Genomic DNA, 15,269 nt, shown 5'->3' with positions numbered 1-15,269 from the left:
TTTTTGATTTACCTCACGTGGGCCGGATTGAGACAGCCTGTGGCCGGTTATGGCCCGCGGGCCATACAATGCCCAGGTCTGCTAAACTGACTCTCTGGTGCTCAGGTCGTAATTTCAATCACACAGCATGGAGCTACAGGAATATCTGGAATATATGTAGTCCCTAGTGTCCCCTGCCCTAGTGTTCATTGAGTCCCTAGTGTCCCCTGCCCTAGTGTTCATTGAGTCCCTAGTGTCCCCTGCCCTAGTGTTCATTGAGTCCCTAGTGTTCCCTGCCCTAGTGTTCATTGAGTCCCTACTGTCCCCTGCCCTAGTGTTCATTGAGTCCCTACTGTCCCCTGCCCTAGTGTTCATTGAGTCCCTAGTGTTCCCTGCCCTAGTGTTCATTGAGTCCCTAGTGTTCCCTGCCCTAGTGTTCATTGAGTCCCTACTGTCCCCTGCCCTAGTGTTCATTGAGTCCCTAGTGTCCCCTGCCCTAGTGTTCATTGAGTCCCTAGTGTCCCCTGCCCTAGTGTCCCCTGCCCTAGTGTTTATTGAGTCCCTAGTGTTCCCTGCCCTAGTGTTCATTGAGTCCCTAGTGTTCCCTATTTCTGTGTCTCATTCAGTGGTTTCGGTTCTTATTAGTGTTATTGGTTGTGCCTTGTTCTGTACTTAAGTCCATGTTTTGTGTCCAGTCCTGGGCTGCGTTTCCCGATAACGATGGATCATAGCAACGATCGAGCAAAATAACGAAACCAAGGATATTTCTTACATTCGTTTCCCAAACATGCTCGTAAGGAGTAGGCTAATCTATGCGCTTTCAAGAGCTACAAATTTTCAAGAGACACTTTAGCTACGGTGTCTTTGGGAACGGCCCGTAAAACTAAGATTCGTCGTACGATGGATTCTACCATCAATGTAGGCTTACGACGCTTTCGAGAAACGCAGCCCTGGTCAGTCATTGTTTCTCAGTCTTGCTGTATGTAAGTATCACCACCATGTTCTTGTTTTGTCTGAAGTACAGTTCCGTGTTGTTATCCTTCCTCCTATCTCTTTCGCATCTGGGTCCTCCCCACACCACACCTTACAATTACACAGATCACCTGGGTCCTCCCCACACCACACCTTACAATTACACAGATCACCTGGGAGAGCACCAGAGCATTGTTTAAATGCAACAGCCTACCTGAGTATTGTTGCTGACCATGTCCATCCCTTTATGACCACAGTGTACCCATCTTCTGATGGCTACTTCCAGCAGAATAATGCACCATGTCACAAAGCTCAAATCATTAACGGGTTACTTGATCATGACAATGACTTCACTGTACTCCAATAGCCTCCAAAGTCACCAAATATCAATCCCATATAGCACCTTTGGGATGTGGTGCAACGGGAGATTCGCATCATGGATGTGCAGCCGACAAATCTGCAGTAACTGTGTGATGCTATCATGTCAATATGGACCAAAATCTCTGAGGAAAGTTTCCAACACCTTGTTGAAAGTATGAGATGGAGAATTAAGGCAGTTCTGAAGGCAAAAGGGGGTCCAACTCGGTACTAGCGAGGTGTACCTAATAAAGTGGCCAGTGAGTGTAGGTTTGTTTTTGCAATTGTACATGATTTATGTAGCTATGATCATTCTGTTGGGGAAATGCAAGACATTTCATGTAGCATCTGCCTAAACGTTTCTCAAACTACCATAAGTAAAACATAGGTTTGTATTATTCTGAAATCATTGTTCATCAGTGTTTAATGCATTAGCCTAAATGTTTTATTTATTGAAGTAGATGTTTTTATAAATGTAAATTTTTCACTGATAGGTAAAAAAAAGTTAAATATGGCATCACGCCAGAAAGTCTGTGGTGAATCATCGTTTTCCCGTCAGGTCAGTGTTACAGGAACGTCTGGTTAACAAAACGCGCTAAGCCTGACAGCCTGCGCCGGACCAGGTTAGTTTTGCAGCATAAGTTGCCATAGTAACTGAGTTCGAACTACATGAAACTGGCTTTATGGAACCGAATCAACTGGAAATGAGCCCGACTAACTGACATAAGCCTTGCTTATTCGGTAAACTCGCTTTATGGAACAGGCCTCTAGGTGTCTCACCCCATGTTTCAGAACTGACAGTCTGCAAAAACTACTGCTGACGGCTTAACTCTCTTCCCCTTCCAATCTCTCCCTCCCTCTTTGTCTCCCTCCCTTTTTCTCTATTTCTCACTCCCTCTTTCTCTCCCTCCTCCTCCTTTATCTCTCCCTCCTTTCTTTCTCCCTCTTTCTCCCGGCTTCATCCACACCCCGTTTCTGTGGCCTACGGACATCCCTAACCCATCCCTGCCTGTTTCTATGCTTCTTCCCTTTCTGTTCACATTTCCATCATGTTCTCTTCTCTCTTTCTTTCCCTCTTTTCCCTCCATTCTCCACCTCTCCATCTGGCTTTGGGGCTCATTGCTTGCTTCCTGCTTCTGACTGGGTGAGTGTTTTGGCCCCTTTGTGTGTGCAGTGTTGTTTCCTCCCAGAGTGAATCGCCGTAGTAGTAGAGCTCAACTGGTCCCAGATGTCTCAGACAACCTCCAGCATCTGTAGCACTGCTATTCCTGCACGTGTCTGACCCTGACTAGCCCTAATCAGGTTACTGTAGTTTGTAGATGGATACGTGCTTCGCTTACCTGCCCTGTGTAATTTTTATGAGAAGAAAATGTGTTATAATCCTTATTGTGCTTAATAGATTTAGTGTCTCATTGATATCCAAAAGAAAAACAGCATAACCATGGCGATTCAATAATGATGTAAATATATGATACAATACTGTGTTACAGCTTAAGGTTATATTACTGTAAAATGGACTGTAGTATGTGGAATCATGGGGATCACTGGTACATGTGTTTGTGCATGTGTGTGACAGTCTGTATCCATGTGTATGTGTGCATGACAGTGAGTGTATATGTGTGTGTGTGTGTGTGTGTGTGTGTGTGTGTGTGTGTGTGTGTGACAAAGTGTGGATACATTTGTGTACACATGCTTGTGGATGTGTGTGTTGAGGCTGGTTAGTAACACTTTAGTGTTCAGGAAGGGGTTACAGAGCCTGCCTCTTGACAACGTTCCATTGCTCCTCTCTGATCACTGTTGTCATGGAAACCCTCTGATTTGGTTGTCATGGTAATGCCCCCTGTAGTAGAGAATTGGAGCTGCTTGATTCTAAACTGCCCCTCTTATTTTCCATCCACCTCTCACTATCACCCCCCCTTTCTCTCCCCATCACCCCATCTCTCTCTCCCTCCTGTCACCCTCTCCCTCCATCCCGCTCTTCTCCCCTCCTGTCCATCCCCCCTCCCCTCCTGTCTGCAGTTTTTGATGGGCTAGGTGATGTGATGAAGCCTGCTGTGACGCCACAGGGCTCCTCCACCATAGGAGCCTCTTCTCCCAGCAAGCCCATGGGAGACCTGGACTCCACCATGGCTAACCTGGCTGGCAGTAAGTAGAACACTCCAGCATACAGTCTACACAGGACTAGTGGCTAACCTGGCTGGCAGTAAGTAGAACACTCCAGCATACAGTCTACACAGGACTAGTGGCTAACCTGGCTGGCAGTAAGTAGAACACTCCAGCATACAGTCTACACAGGACTAGTGGCTAACCTGGCTGGCAGTAAGTAGAACACTCCAGCATACAGTCTACACAGGACTAGTGGCTAACCTGGCTGGCAGTAAGTAGAACACTCCAGCATACAGTCTACACAGGACTAGTGGCTAACCTGGCTGGCAGTAAGTAGAACACTCCAGCATACAGTCTACACAGGACTAGTGGCTAACCTGGCTGGCAGTAAGTAGAACACTCCAGCATACAGTCTACACAGGACTAGTGGCTAACCTGGCTGGCAGTAAGTAGAACACTCCAGCATACAGTCTACACAGGACTAGTGGCTAACCTGGCTGGCAGTAAGTAGAACACTCCAGCATACAGTCTACACAGGACTAGTGGCTAACCTGGCTGGCAGTAAGTAGAACACTCCAGCATACAGTCTACACAGGACTAGTGGCTAACCTGGCTGGCAGTAAGTAGAACACTCCAGCATACAGTCTACACAGGACTAGTGGCTAACCTGGCTGGCAGTAAGTAGAACACTCCAGCATACAGTCTACACAGGACTAGTGGCTAACCTGGCTGGCAGTAAGTAGAACACTCCAGCATACAGTCTACACAGGACTAGTGGCTAACCTGGCTGGCAGTAAGTAGAACACTCCAGCATACAGTCTACACAGGACTAGTGGCTAACCTGGCTGGCAGTAAGTAGAACACTCCAGCATACAGTCTACACAGGACTAGTGGCTAACCTGGCTGGCAGTAAGTAGAACACTCCAGCATACAGTCTACACAGGACTAGTGGCTAACCTGGCTGGCAGTAAGTAGAACACTCCAGCATACAGTCTACACAGGACTAGTGGCTAACCTGGCTGGCAGTAAGTAGAACACTCCAGCATACAGTCTACACAGGACTAGTGGCTAACCTGGCTGGCAGTAAGTAGAACACTCCAGCATACAGTCTACACAGGACTAGTGGCTAACCTGGCTGGCAGTAAGCACTAAACACCCCATAGTAGAACACTCCAGCATACAGTCTACCCCACACAGGACTAGTGGATGAACACAGCATTTAAATTACTTTATATTCACATAGCGCTTAATAGGGTGATATTGTGACAGAATGTATGAGGTATTCTGGTATACTTTCAATCTGTTTCTCTCTCCATTTGTCTCTCTTCCTCCTTCTCTATCTCCCTCTCCCCCCCTCCCCTTCCTCTCCATCCTTCTCTCCCTTTCTCTCTCCATTCTTTTCTCCATCTTTCTCTTCCTCTCCCTCCATAGATCTGGGAATGGGCCCTGCAGCCCCCCCTCAGGTAGCTCCACCCAGCTGGGGTGCGCCCATGGTAAATGTTGTATGTGTCTGTCAGCATGGAGCAGCATGGCAAAGGCATGGCCTCATCTGCCTCTCCAGGGTGGTCCAATCACAGGGCCAGGAAGGTTGATAGAGGAAGCATCACCCAGAGACAGTTGTCCAACTTTAACCCCCACCCCAAGTCCACCATAATTCCTTCACAGCTATATTAGTAGACATAAATAAGGTTAGGGTTAGGGTTAACCCTAGTGTAAGCTAGAGCTGTCAATATTACTTGTAGCTATTAGAAATCCTCCCCTAGTTTAAGGAAGAACACATGCAGGAATTTGAACCTGTAGTTAGGGTTAGAGGTTAGGGTTAGAACATGTGGTTCAGAATGAGAGAAGCGGCTTCAGCTTTCTCTGGTCAGGGTGTTTAACTGCGATGGCAGTGCTTTTTAAACCAGCACAGACACAAATCAGAATTAAGGACTAGAACAACACTGAACAGGCAAACATAGTATCTATTCTCCTTTTAGGTTTTACATTCAAGGAATGCATTATAGCTGGTCGCTTTTTGACTTGTATTGCACATCGTAGCAATGAATTACTATTGCCGCCAGACGGTTATAACTAAATTGTCCTGCCTGCTAATTTGGCTGCTTCCTCTCGGCTCCGCAACCCTTACCCTAACCCTACACAGGTGCATGAGATGATAGTTCTGGTGTTGGGTTAGCGCTGCTGCTGTGTGCTGAACTACGTCTCAGTGCATTTAAATGTATAGTTGTTTGTCTCCACAATGTCTCACAGTTTTGTTTGTGTCTGTAAATCTTGTTGAGTCGTGTTAAATGTTGTTGACGTGTGTGCTTTGTTGCAGTGATGTCCTATGTAGTAATGTCCTCCCTCCTGTCCCCCCCCCCTCCACACCCCTAGAACGTCCCCATGGGAATGCCTCCTTATATGGGCTCTTTCCCTAACCCTGGACTCTGCATGGTAAGACCCACCCCCCCCCCCCCAGTCTCTTGACCGTACAACGTTTAGGTCTCTGACCTCGGTCAACCTCATGACCTTTGACCTTTAGGAGCACCTAAGATGGCCAATAACCCCTGTAGGCTGTCCACCAGCTCTCAACAGGTCCACTGTGGTATCTCACTACTCTCATTTCCTTCCACCACCTGTCTCGCTCTCATCTCCCTCTCTCTCTTTCCTCTCTCTCTTCTGTCTCTCCTCCCTCTCTCTCTGGCTCTCCCAGTCTGGGGCCCCCGGGGCTGGAGCGCCCATGATGCCGATCGTCAGGCCAGGCTTCCCTTCAGCCGGGGCCTCCGGAGCCCCGGTATGGACACACACACTCACAGACACATCCCATACACACTAACACACACATCATCAGTCATGCTGCCCTCCGAGCCCTATCATACTGTCCTGTTATGCTGCCCTCCGAGCCCTATCATACTGTCCTGTTATGCTGCCCTCCGAGCCCTATCATACTGTCCTGTTATGCTGCCCTCCGAGCCCTATCATACTGTCCTGTTATGCTGCCCTCCGAGCCCTATCATACTGTCCTGTTATGCTGCCCTCCGAGCCCTATCATACTGTCCTGTTATGCTGCCCTCCGAGCCCTATCATACTGTCCTGTTATGCTGCCCTCCGAGCCCTATCATACTGTCCTGTTATGCTGCCCTCCGAGCCCTATCATACTGTCCTGTTATGCTGCCCTCCGAGCCCTATCATACTGTCCTGTTATGCTGCCCTCCGAGCCCTATCATACTGTCCTGTTATGCTGCCCTCCGAGCCCTATCATACTGTCCTGTTATGCTGCCCTCCGAGCCCTATCATACTGTCCTGTTATGCTGCCCTCCGAGCCCTATCATACTGTCCTGTTATGCTGCCCTCCGAGCCCTATCATACTGTCCTGTCATGCTGCCCTCCGAGCCCTATCATACTGTCCTGTCATGCTGCCCTCCGAGCCCTATCATACTGTCCTGTCATGCTGCCCTCCGAGCCCTATCATACTGTCCTGTCATGCTGCCCTCCGAGCCCTATCATACTGTCCTGTCATGCTGCCCTCCGAGCCCTATCATACTGTCCTGTCATGCTGCCCTCCGAGCCCTATCATACTGTCCTGTCATGCTGCCCTCCGAGCCCTATCATACTGTCCTGTCATGCTGCCCTCCGAGCCCTATCATACTGTCCTGTCATGCTGCCCTCCGAGCCCTATCATACTGTCCTGTCATGCTGCCCTCCGAGCCCTATCATACTGTCCTGTCATGCTGCCCTCCGAGCCCCCTATCATACTGTCCTGTTATGCTGCCCTATCATACTGTCCTGTTATGCTGCCCTCCGAGCCCTATCATACTGTCCTGTCATGCTGCCCTCCGAGCCCCCTATCATACTGTCCTGTTATGCTGCCCTCCGAGCCCTATCATACTGTCCTGTCATGCTGCCCTCCGAGCCCTATCATACTGTCCTGTTATGCTGCCCTCCGAGCCCTATCATACTGTCCTGTTATGCTGCCCTCCGAGCCCTATCATACTGTCCTGTCATGCTGCCCTCCGAGCCCTATCATACTGTCCTGTTATGCTGCCCTGAGGAGGAACTACAGATTCAGATTTCTCATTAGTGGTTAGGCTACTCAGAGCTGCAGCATACACGCTCATGCCAACATACAGACCTGTACCTGTAACTGTCCCCTATCTCATCCCTAGATGTCTCCAGGCATGGCTCAGAGCCCCCGCAGGCCTCCGCCCCCGAAGAACGCCCTGGATGATCTCAACATCAAAGACTTCATGTAGACCTCCCCAAGGTACACCTCCTCCCCCAGCCTTAACACTCCCAGATACACCTCCTCCCCCAGCCTTAACACTCCCAGGTACACCTCTTCCTCCAGCCCAAACCCGCCCTGGTACAATTCTTCTCACACAACCCTGCAGGCTGAAACTGGAACTTTTCAGAAACTTTCAGATAGTTACAAACCTTTTTTAATATGAGTTTTAAAGGTCCCATGGCTTGAAATGTTCACTTTGAGGTTATTTAAAGATCCTGTAAAGTGGACCTGGAAACGAGTTTTAAGTTTGCCACACCACAGAATAATGTGTTATTAACTACCCATCCAAATTCGAATGAAAAAATAACACCGACAAGTATGTTAAATTAGGCTTTGAAATCGTGAAAAAATCTGCTGTCTTCTCTGCTTTGCCTGCACAGAATTTGGCCCACCAATGAGAAAATGAGCTACGACTGTGTGAGCGTGATATTGGTTTTTCCTCGAGACATCATGGCTTGCAAACGACCAAAGCTTGGCAGTTAGGCCCGCCTCTCTCCTCCTCATAGCATTTAACCCTTGTTATCTTAGGGTCATTGGGACCCTTCAGTCATTGTGACCCACCGTCGTGTTGCGACAACTTTACCCAATACAAAAATAAAGTGAAGCATTTTCTTTCAACCGTTAGGCTGTCTCAGACCCCCCACTGCGCTAAGGTTAAAAGAAAATGCTTTTTATTTGTTTTTGTATTGGGTAAAGTTGTCGCAATACAACGATGGGTCGTTGTGAACCTTCGGGAACACAAGGGTTAAAGCTACAGACACAGAAATGGCACGTCAGTGTCAAGTAAAGCTCATTTTGGGAATGCTCGTAGTGGCTGTAATTCTGCACCAAGGCTGAATTTCGGGAAAAGACTTCAGATACAGTATTAGGGGACCACTAAGGCCTATATATAAAAGCATACAAAAACAGCATGCCATGGGACCTTTTAAAGATCAACCAAGATTGTTGACAATTTAACAAGTTATGTTCTCTCTCTCGCCCCTCTTCCAGCGGTTGTCGTTGTGGATGTGGATGTGCGCCCTCGTTACCCCACCTCCCTCGTCATATCCCAGCCAATCAGCCATCAGCACTACTCGGCTCCTCCCTTCTTAAACTCTGCCCTTTCCGTCTAATGTTGTAGCACAAATTGTGATTGTGAACTCATAGATACAGAAATCAAAAACAGTGTATGTGCGTGAGTGTGTGTTCTTCAATGTTATCCTTGACTTAAACTAAGAGAAAAAAGCACCATAAAAAACAAGTGTATTTAGATTAATTCAGGATTTTCTGCTCATCAGCTGACTTGGAATGGTGGATATGTGTTTTCCCAGACGAGGACTGTGTTGTTTATTGTGGACTGTTTTTGATGTGTGGCCAATCCCTGCCCTTTCCCTCCCTGTTGTCCAGTCAGACACTGAGCTGTGTTTATGACGTCCCTCCATGCTTGGTTCTCTCCATCCTACCAGCCAGCCTCTCTGACAACAGTTACAGAACTGTATAGGCCTGCAATTTTCATCACAAACTTTGTTTTACGTAGAGACAAATCATGTCAACTCATGCTTTCTGTTGATCTTATTTTTGTTTTATATTTTGTCCCTTTTGAGGATTGTGACTTACATGCAAAACTTGTTGACTATGTTCGAATTGACATATGCATTTCAGATAATTTTAAAGATAGATTTCACCTATATTTATTTAATCTTTATTTTGAAAGAAATTGTATCATATATTTTTGTCATGTTTATGAATCCCATGGTGGAAAAAGCAAAAAGTCCCTTTCCCTCTTGTACATAATCTCATCTGTATTCAGAGCGGGTTTGAAGGCAAACTCAGCCCCAACTATTCCCTGTTGCTCCCCTTGGTGGTGTGGAGTGGTACTGCATCTTAGCATGTCAATCCAGGTTGACCTGGGCTGTGTTCCAATACTCCACCTTTCTTTGTCTCCTTTTCTTGTCTCCTCTCCTATTCGAACAACAAATTGAGTAAGTACCAACAAAAAAGTCAGATAGCATAAACCTCTACATCTTGCTTGCTGATTAGGGGTTGCAGAGAGAAAGGTACAAGGAGAGGTGGTGTGTAAAGAGATGGGCCCCCTGGCCCATGTGTTTGTGGAGCAGATCAGTGTGGTTGTACAGTCTCCAATGGTGGTGCTAAAGAAGTCTTTCACTGTAAAGCACTCGGATATACACTGGATGTTTGTGTTTTTTTCTCCAAAAGTGATTACTGTATCTTAATCTGTTGTGAAAAAGACTAATAAAACAAGAATGTGATGAAATATGTATCTGGGTGAAGACTAGAGTTGACTCTTACAACACTATTGGAGGAGGGTGTGAGGATGGCATGACCTCCCAATAAAGCAGTGACCTAGATCCCCCTGTGGAATGCTAATCACAACAGCACTCTGCTATGCCCTGCTCATGACACTGGATGACACATGAGTTTTATGATTTTACACACAAGACAAAATTTAACAATTACTTTCAGACAGGTGGATGTGTGCCGAAATCTATCTTGTATTGCAAAGGAGGCTAGAGCCAAACCTAGGCTGACTCACATCTGCACCCTTTGTTGTTGCTTTCGAATTCTGTCCCCGGCAGGACAAGTGATAAAAATTCTTCCATGATGAAAGCTGACTTCTTTGTTACTTTTCTTTTTTGTTTTCCTCCAAAAAACTTTCCAGAGCCCCTGGGCCAACGTGGCCTCATGGTGGCACTACAGAGTAGATGTACTCCCAATTCATCCACTATTGATCATGCTGTCATCTCAATGTCAACCAAAAAAGGTTGTGAAAATCGTGCTGGGGAGACCCCAACTTCCGGGGTGACAAACCTTTCAGCGGTAGAGGGTGGCAGACTGCGGGCGGCAGGCATCAGATGGCACAAGAAGCAGGACTCGGGGACTAAAATTCCACTAGATACAGCATAAATGAGGCCTGGGGCCTCAGTAGCCTACATCAATTTCCCATACACGCCTGTTTACAGCTACAGCTTTTTTCGCACTTGATTTTAAATCAAACTCGTTTTTTTTTGTATTTCTGAAGATGCTGCGTTAACAGCAATCGCTACCTTTTTCCAAACAATATAATTTTTTGGGGTGATCAAACCATCAAAGCATTGCTAAGTGTTCTGAATAAAATGTTTGGTTGCACTCAACCTCCGACCTCCATTTCCTTTTGGGAAAATATATTTTTCTTTCTTTTCTTTTCTTGCTCCATTTTCATTACCAATTTCTAGTTTAACTTGTTAACTCCCTTTTTATTGGTGGTGATTCAACTAATTTAGATAATATGGGGCATTTCGTATGCAAATACTTGTGTTTGTGCACAAGTTTATAGACTAAGAACAGGGGCCCGTTCTCCGTACGTCGCTTATTACATCCGAGATCAAATGACACATCCAAGATGACATCATCTTGCTTATCATGATCTGGCTAATTCGGTTCTTTGAACACACTTGTTGTTTATGATTAGTATAGCTGGATTGAGTTATATGTTGGTCTAAAAGGGGGTATGTATCGATAGTAGAAACCTTGATCAGCAACGCTGCTATTGGCTGCTCACATAAGTCTATGGCTGCTCACCATGGCCAAAAAGAGCGCCCCGTTTTTTCCGCAACAGAGCAACAGCTTACTCGAAGGTTACTCCGAATTTGAAGATTTAATCAGAACGCAAGGGAACACCTCAGTCTGCAAAATTCAAGAAAGAGGGCTGGCAAAAAGTAGCAGACCAAATTAAATGTATAGTAGTGACCACGTTAGATGTTTTATCGCTTATTACAGTAAGCTAGGCCTATGTTTTTTTTATTTTCATACTTTGTTTATCATCTTTAATGTCATAATGTGGTTTCAACAAATTTCTGATGTAAATGACACCCTCACAAAAAAAACGATAGGCTATATCTCTCAAAAAGTATAGGCTATTAGCATATCGTGCTGTGCTTGGATCTATGAGCAATTGATTCGGTTGTTTATGCTCCTGTTTCGCCCGCGTGACAAAAATGCTGCCTCCCCCTCCCTCAGTTACGACGCACTAAATTCTAACAAATATATTTTTTAGACGCTACACATGTTATACATCGTTGGAAAGCTACGATTCTTGTGCTTCCATTGAAATAAACCAATTCAAGATCAAGTCGCAATAGCAAGCAAAGTCAACGTCTTTTTCCGGTGAACATTCCTTCAACAATGCCAAAGAAAAAAGTTGTACTCACCCTAAGTGGTTCAAATAGGTCCAGGTGTGCAAATCATGACATCAAAACTTGATCTGCGTAAGTCCCAAGGGTTCAAAGTATCTAACCATGTAAAGTAATTCGTCCAAATACAATGTTTTACGTTCATGAATATCCATTATCCTTTGTTTCATTATGCAAGTTAGCCGACGGAAGAAACAACTTGTTCACATAAAAGTGTTCTTTTCTCCGGTTAGCAACGGAGTATTTACAATATGAAGGCATCAAAATGTCCGTTGAACCCTCCCCTTTTGATTGACACCTTGTTTGACCCAATAGGAGCTTCCATGCCCCGTTGACAGCCCTCTAAAGCCAACTAGGTCTGTGCGTCCTGCCCCCCCCCCCCCCCGCCCCCGCCCCCCCCACACTCGTTCTAAACAAATTTCTCGAACTGGCTTCGACTGGCTCTGAAATTAGCTCGTTAGCCTTGTAGCTGACAGCTAGCTGAAAATGCCAATACCTCATTTGTATGCGTCTGTGGAGCCTTCAAAATAAAAGTCGATTGCGCAATATGGTTGACAGAATCAGTGTTCTTTGTGCGTCAATCCTTGGAATCAGATAAAGCACTCCAATGTGTTCATGCTTCAGTTTTTGTGTTTCAGTAATACTAATTAGGGATTTAGCTATTATATATGATAGTTCTAAGTACCACCTTTCATTAGAGATAACAATTATGAAAAATAATACCTTTTTATTTGACCTTGACCTTGGTTACAAAGGGTCATTTTGGAGTCTCCAAAAGACCCTTTTAGAAAATTCCTGGATGTACTCTTATAAAAACATGTGTCAAATATGAATATATTGTGGTATTATGTTTGACTTTTGATTTGAATTGGGTAAGGCTTCAACCTGTGGTCCAATTTAGTCTTCCAGCTAATACCTACCACCTCTAGGCCTCTTCAGGCCTCTGTTTTCAAAACAAAATCTAGGCGGAAATATAAATGTTCACTTTCCTTGTGTTCAAGCTTCTATTACTCAACACTAGTAGGACTGACAGGGGTCCTGACAACAGGAGACATAACTTCAGAGTGTCAGCTTTCAAAAGAGATCATTTACATGCATGTACTCCAAATGGTTCAAGAACAGCTTCCAATTTACTTTGGGTATGCTGTTTAGGCGTTTTTAGGCACATTTAACAGGATGCTTAAATTCTGCTAATTATTCTTGCACCTTCCGCAACAGATTGTTGTCGTACAATCGGACAAGACATGTCTGTGACAGGCTTCCTGTATCACCTCTGCTTATATAGTCGCAATCAAATCTTGTTTACATAAAATAAACCTGCTCCCGAGCAGTTTTAAGCTAAAGGACTTGTTGCTATGACAGCAAGTCCAGAATGAGCTTCGAAGAACCGAACAATCCAAGATAATGACAAATCGTCAACAATCAAATCCAGCTAACCCCTTAATAAATCCTGTTAAATTTGCCTGAAAACGCCTAAACAGCATACCCAAAGTAAATTGAAAGCTGTTCTTGAACCATTTGGAGTACATGCATGTAAATGGTCTCTTTTGAAAGCTGACACTCTGAAGTTATTTCCCAGAACCCCTGTCAGTCATACTAGTGTTGAGTAATAGCAGCTTGAACACAAGGAAAGTGAAAGTTTCTATTTCCGCCTAGAATTTGTTTTGAAAACAGAGGCCTGAAGAGGCCTAGAGGTGATAGGTATTAGCTGGAAGACTAAATTGGACCACAGGTTGAAGCCTTGCCCAACTCAAATCAAAAGTCAAACATAATACCACAATATATTCATATTTGACACGTTTTTATAAGAGTACATCCAGGCGTTTTCTAAAAGGGCCTTTTGGAGACTCCAAAATGACCCTTTGTAACCAAGATCAAATACTTAGGATAAAAAGGTATTATTTTTCATAATTGTTATCTCTAATGAAAGGTGGTACTTAGAACTGTCATATACAATAGCTAAATCCCTAATTAGTATTACTGAAACACAAAAACGAGTGTGGGGGGAGGGGGGGGGGGGGGGGAGGGTTCAACTGACATTTTGATGCCTTCATATTGTAAATACTCCGTTGCTAACCGGAGAAAAGAACACTTTTATGTGAACAAGTTGTTTCTTCCGTCGGCTAACTTGCATAATGAAACAAAGGTTAATGGCTATTCATGAATGTAAAACATTGTATTTGGACCTGGACGACACTGAACCTTTGAGGGTAAGTAGAGACGTTTGGCTTTGGTGTTGTTTACAAAGTGGTGACTGGACAAATACGTTGACTACACTTGTTGTTGTGACTCAATCTTGAAATGGTTTACATATCTACAAGCACAAGAATCGTAGCTTTCCAATGATGTATAACATGTGTAGGAGTAATTTTTATTTATTTATTAACATTTAGTGCGTAGTAACTGGGGGAGGAGGGAGCAGTGTTTCGGGCCCGCAGGCGGGCCTGCACGAAAAACAGGCTAACTGAGTTAGCGACGTACGGAGAACCCCAGTGAGATTTATCAAGGAAAATCTCCTAGAAGTGTACGTATGCCGCTCGTACGAATGTTTGATAAATCGCACCTTGAACTGTTTGTGGGAATATTCTAAACCTCCACGTAAGAACAATTTCTACGCACGCTGGATAAATGAGGCCCCTGATTGGTCCAAAATAATCTTAAATCCATAATGGAAGGAGAAAATTGTATTGGGTAACCGAAGGTTGGAATAGTAGCTCCGAGAAGGGGTACCCACATGGGGTTTAGGAAGGCGAGGCTGATCTGTTTGTCTGATGGACATAGCAATTGGTGACTGGCTCAACACCCTAGGGTGTCAAGACTTTCTTCCCTAAACTTGGATGTGGCCCTTGGGCAAAAGGTCCACCCCAGCTGCTCGTCCAGGGGACCCAGCAAAGGGGCAAAAGATCTCAAAATAAAGTACAGTGGAGGAGCAAGAGACCCAGTGGGCCCCAAGGGGCAAAAGTATAAAAAAGTCTAATTGATAAAGGAGAGTGCAGGGGCAAGGGACCAGGCGGGGAAAGAAGGGGCCCCAGGAGCACAAAGGGAAAAAATGGGAAAAAAGTCCAAGAGATCACAGGGAGTGAAGGGGGGGCATGTGGGGCCTTCCTAGGCAGAGTTATGGGCCAGACAAAAAGGGAAGACAAATATGGTAAAAAATATCAAAATCCAATCCAAAACACGCCCGTAGAGGGGACTCTGATGAGCAGACCAGACCAAGTTTGGGGCATGTGGGGCCTTCCTAGGCAGAGTTACGGGCCGGACAAAAAGGGAGGACAAATATGGTCAAAAATCTTAAAATCCAATCCAAAACACGCCCGTAGAGGGGACTCTGATGAGCAGACCAGACCAAGTTTGGGGCATGTGGGCCTTCCTAGGCAGAGTTATGGGCCGGACAAAAAGGGAAGACAAATATGGTCAAAAAT

At 45.3% G+C, this 15,269-nt stretch overlaps 1 protein-coding gene across 8 annotated transcripts in view; it reads left to right on the top strand.

The window, feature by feature from the left end:
- Nucleotides 1–9,936, top strand: part of snap91b (synaptosome associated protein 91b) — a 39,818-nt gene extending 29,882 nt beyond the window's left edge. For 3 of the 8 annotated variants that reach the window (XM_062468204.1, XM_062468203.1, XM_062468198.1), the window contains 6 exons: nt 3,328–3,453; nt 4,846–4,907; nt 5,788–5,847; nt 6,107–6,187; nt 7,560–7,657; nt 8,669–9,936. In XM_062468204.1, the coding sequence (XP_062324188.1) occupies nt 3,328–3,453; nt 4,846–4,907; nt 5,788–5,847; nt 6,107–6,187; nt 7,560–7,646 (416 nt within the window). In that variant the 3' untranslated portion in view covers nt 7,647–7,657; nt 8,669–9,936. The remainder of the gene's footprint in view (nt 1–3,327; nt 3,454–4,845; nt 4,908–5,787; nt 5,848–6,106; nt 6,188–7,559; nt 7,658–8,668) is intronic. The other 5 variants (XM_062468205.1, XM_062468199.1, XM_062468200.1 and 2 more) reach the window with 4 other exon arrangements.
- Nucleotides 9,937–15,269: the final 5,333 nt, after the last annotated feature.

Source organism: Osmerus eperlanus, chromosome 8, assembly GCF_963692335.1.
Source record: "Osmerus eperlanus chromosome 8, fOsmEpe2.1, whole genome shotgun sequence".
NCBI lineage: Eukaryota > Metazoa > Chordata > Actinopteri > Osmeriformes > Osmeridae > Osmerus > Osmerus eperlanus.
This window is presented reverse-complemented; position numbering and strand designations above follow the sequence as displayed.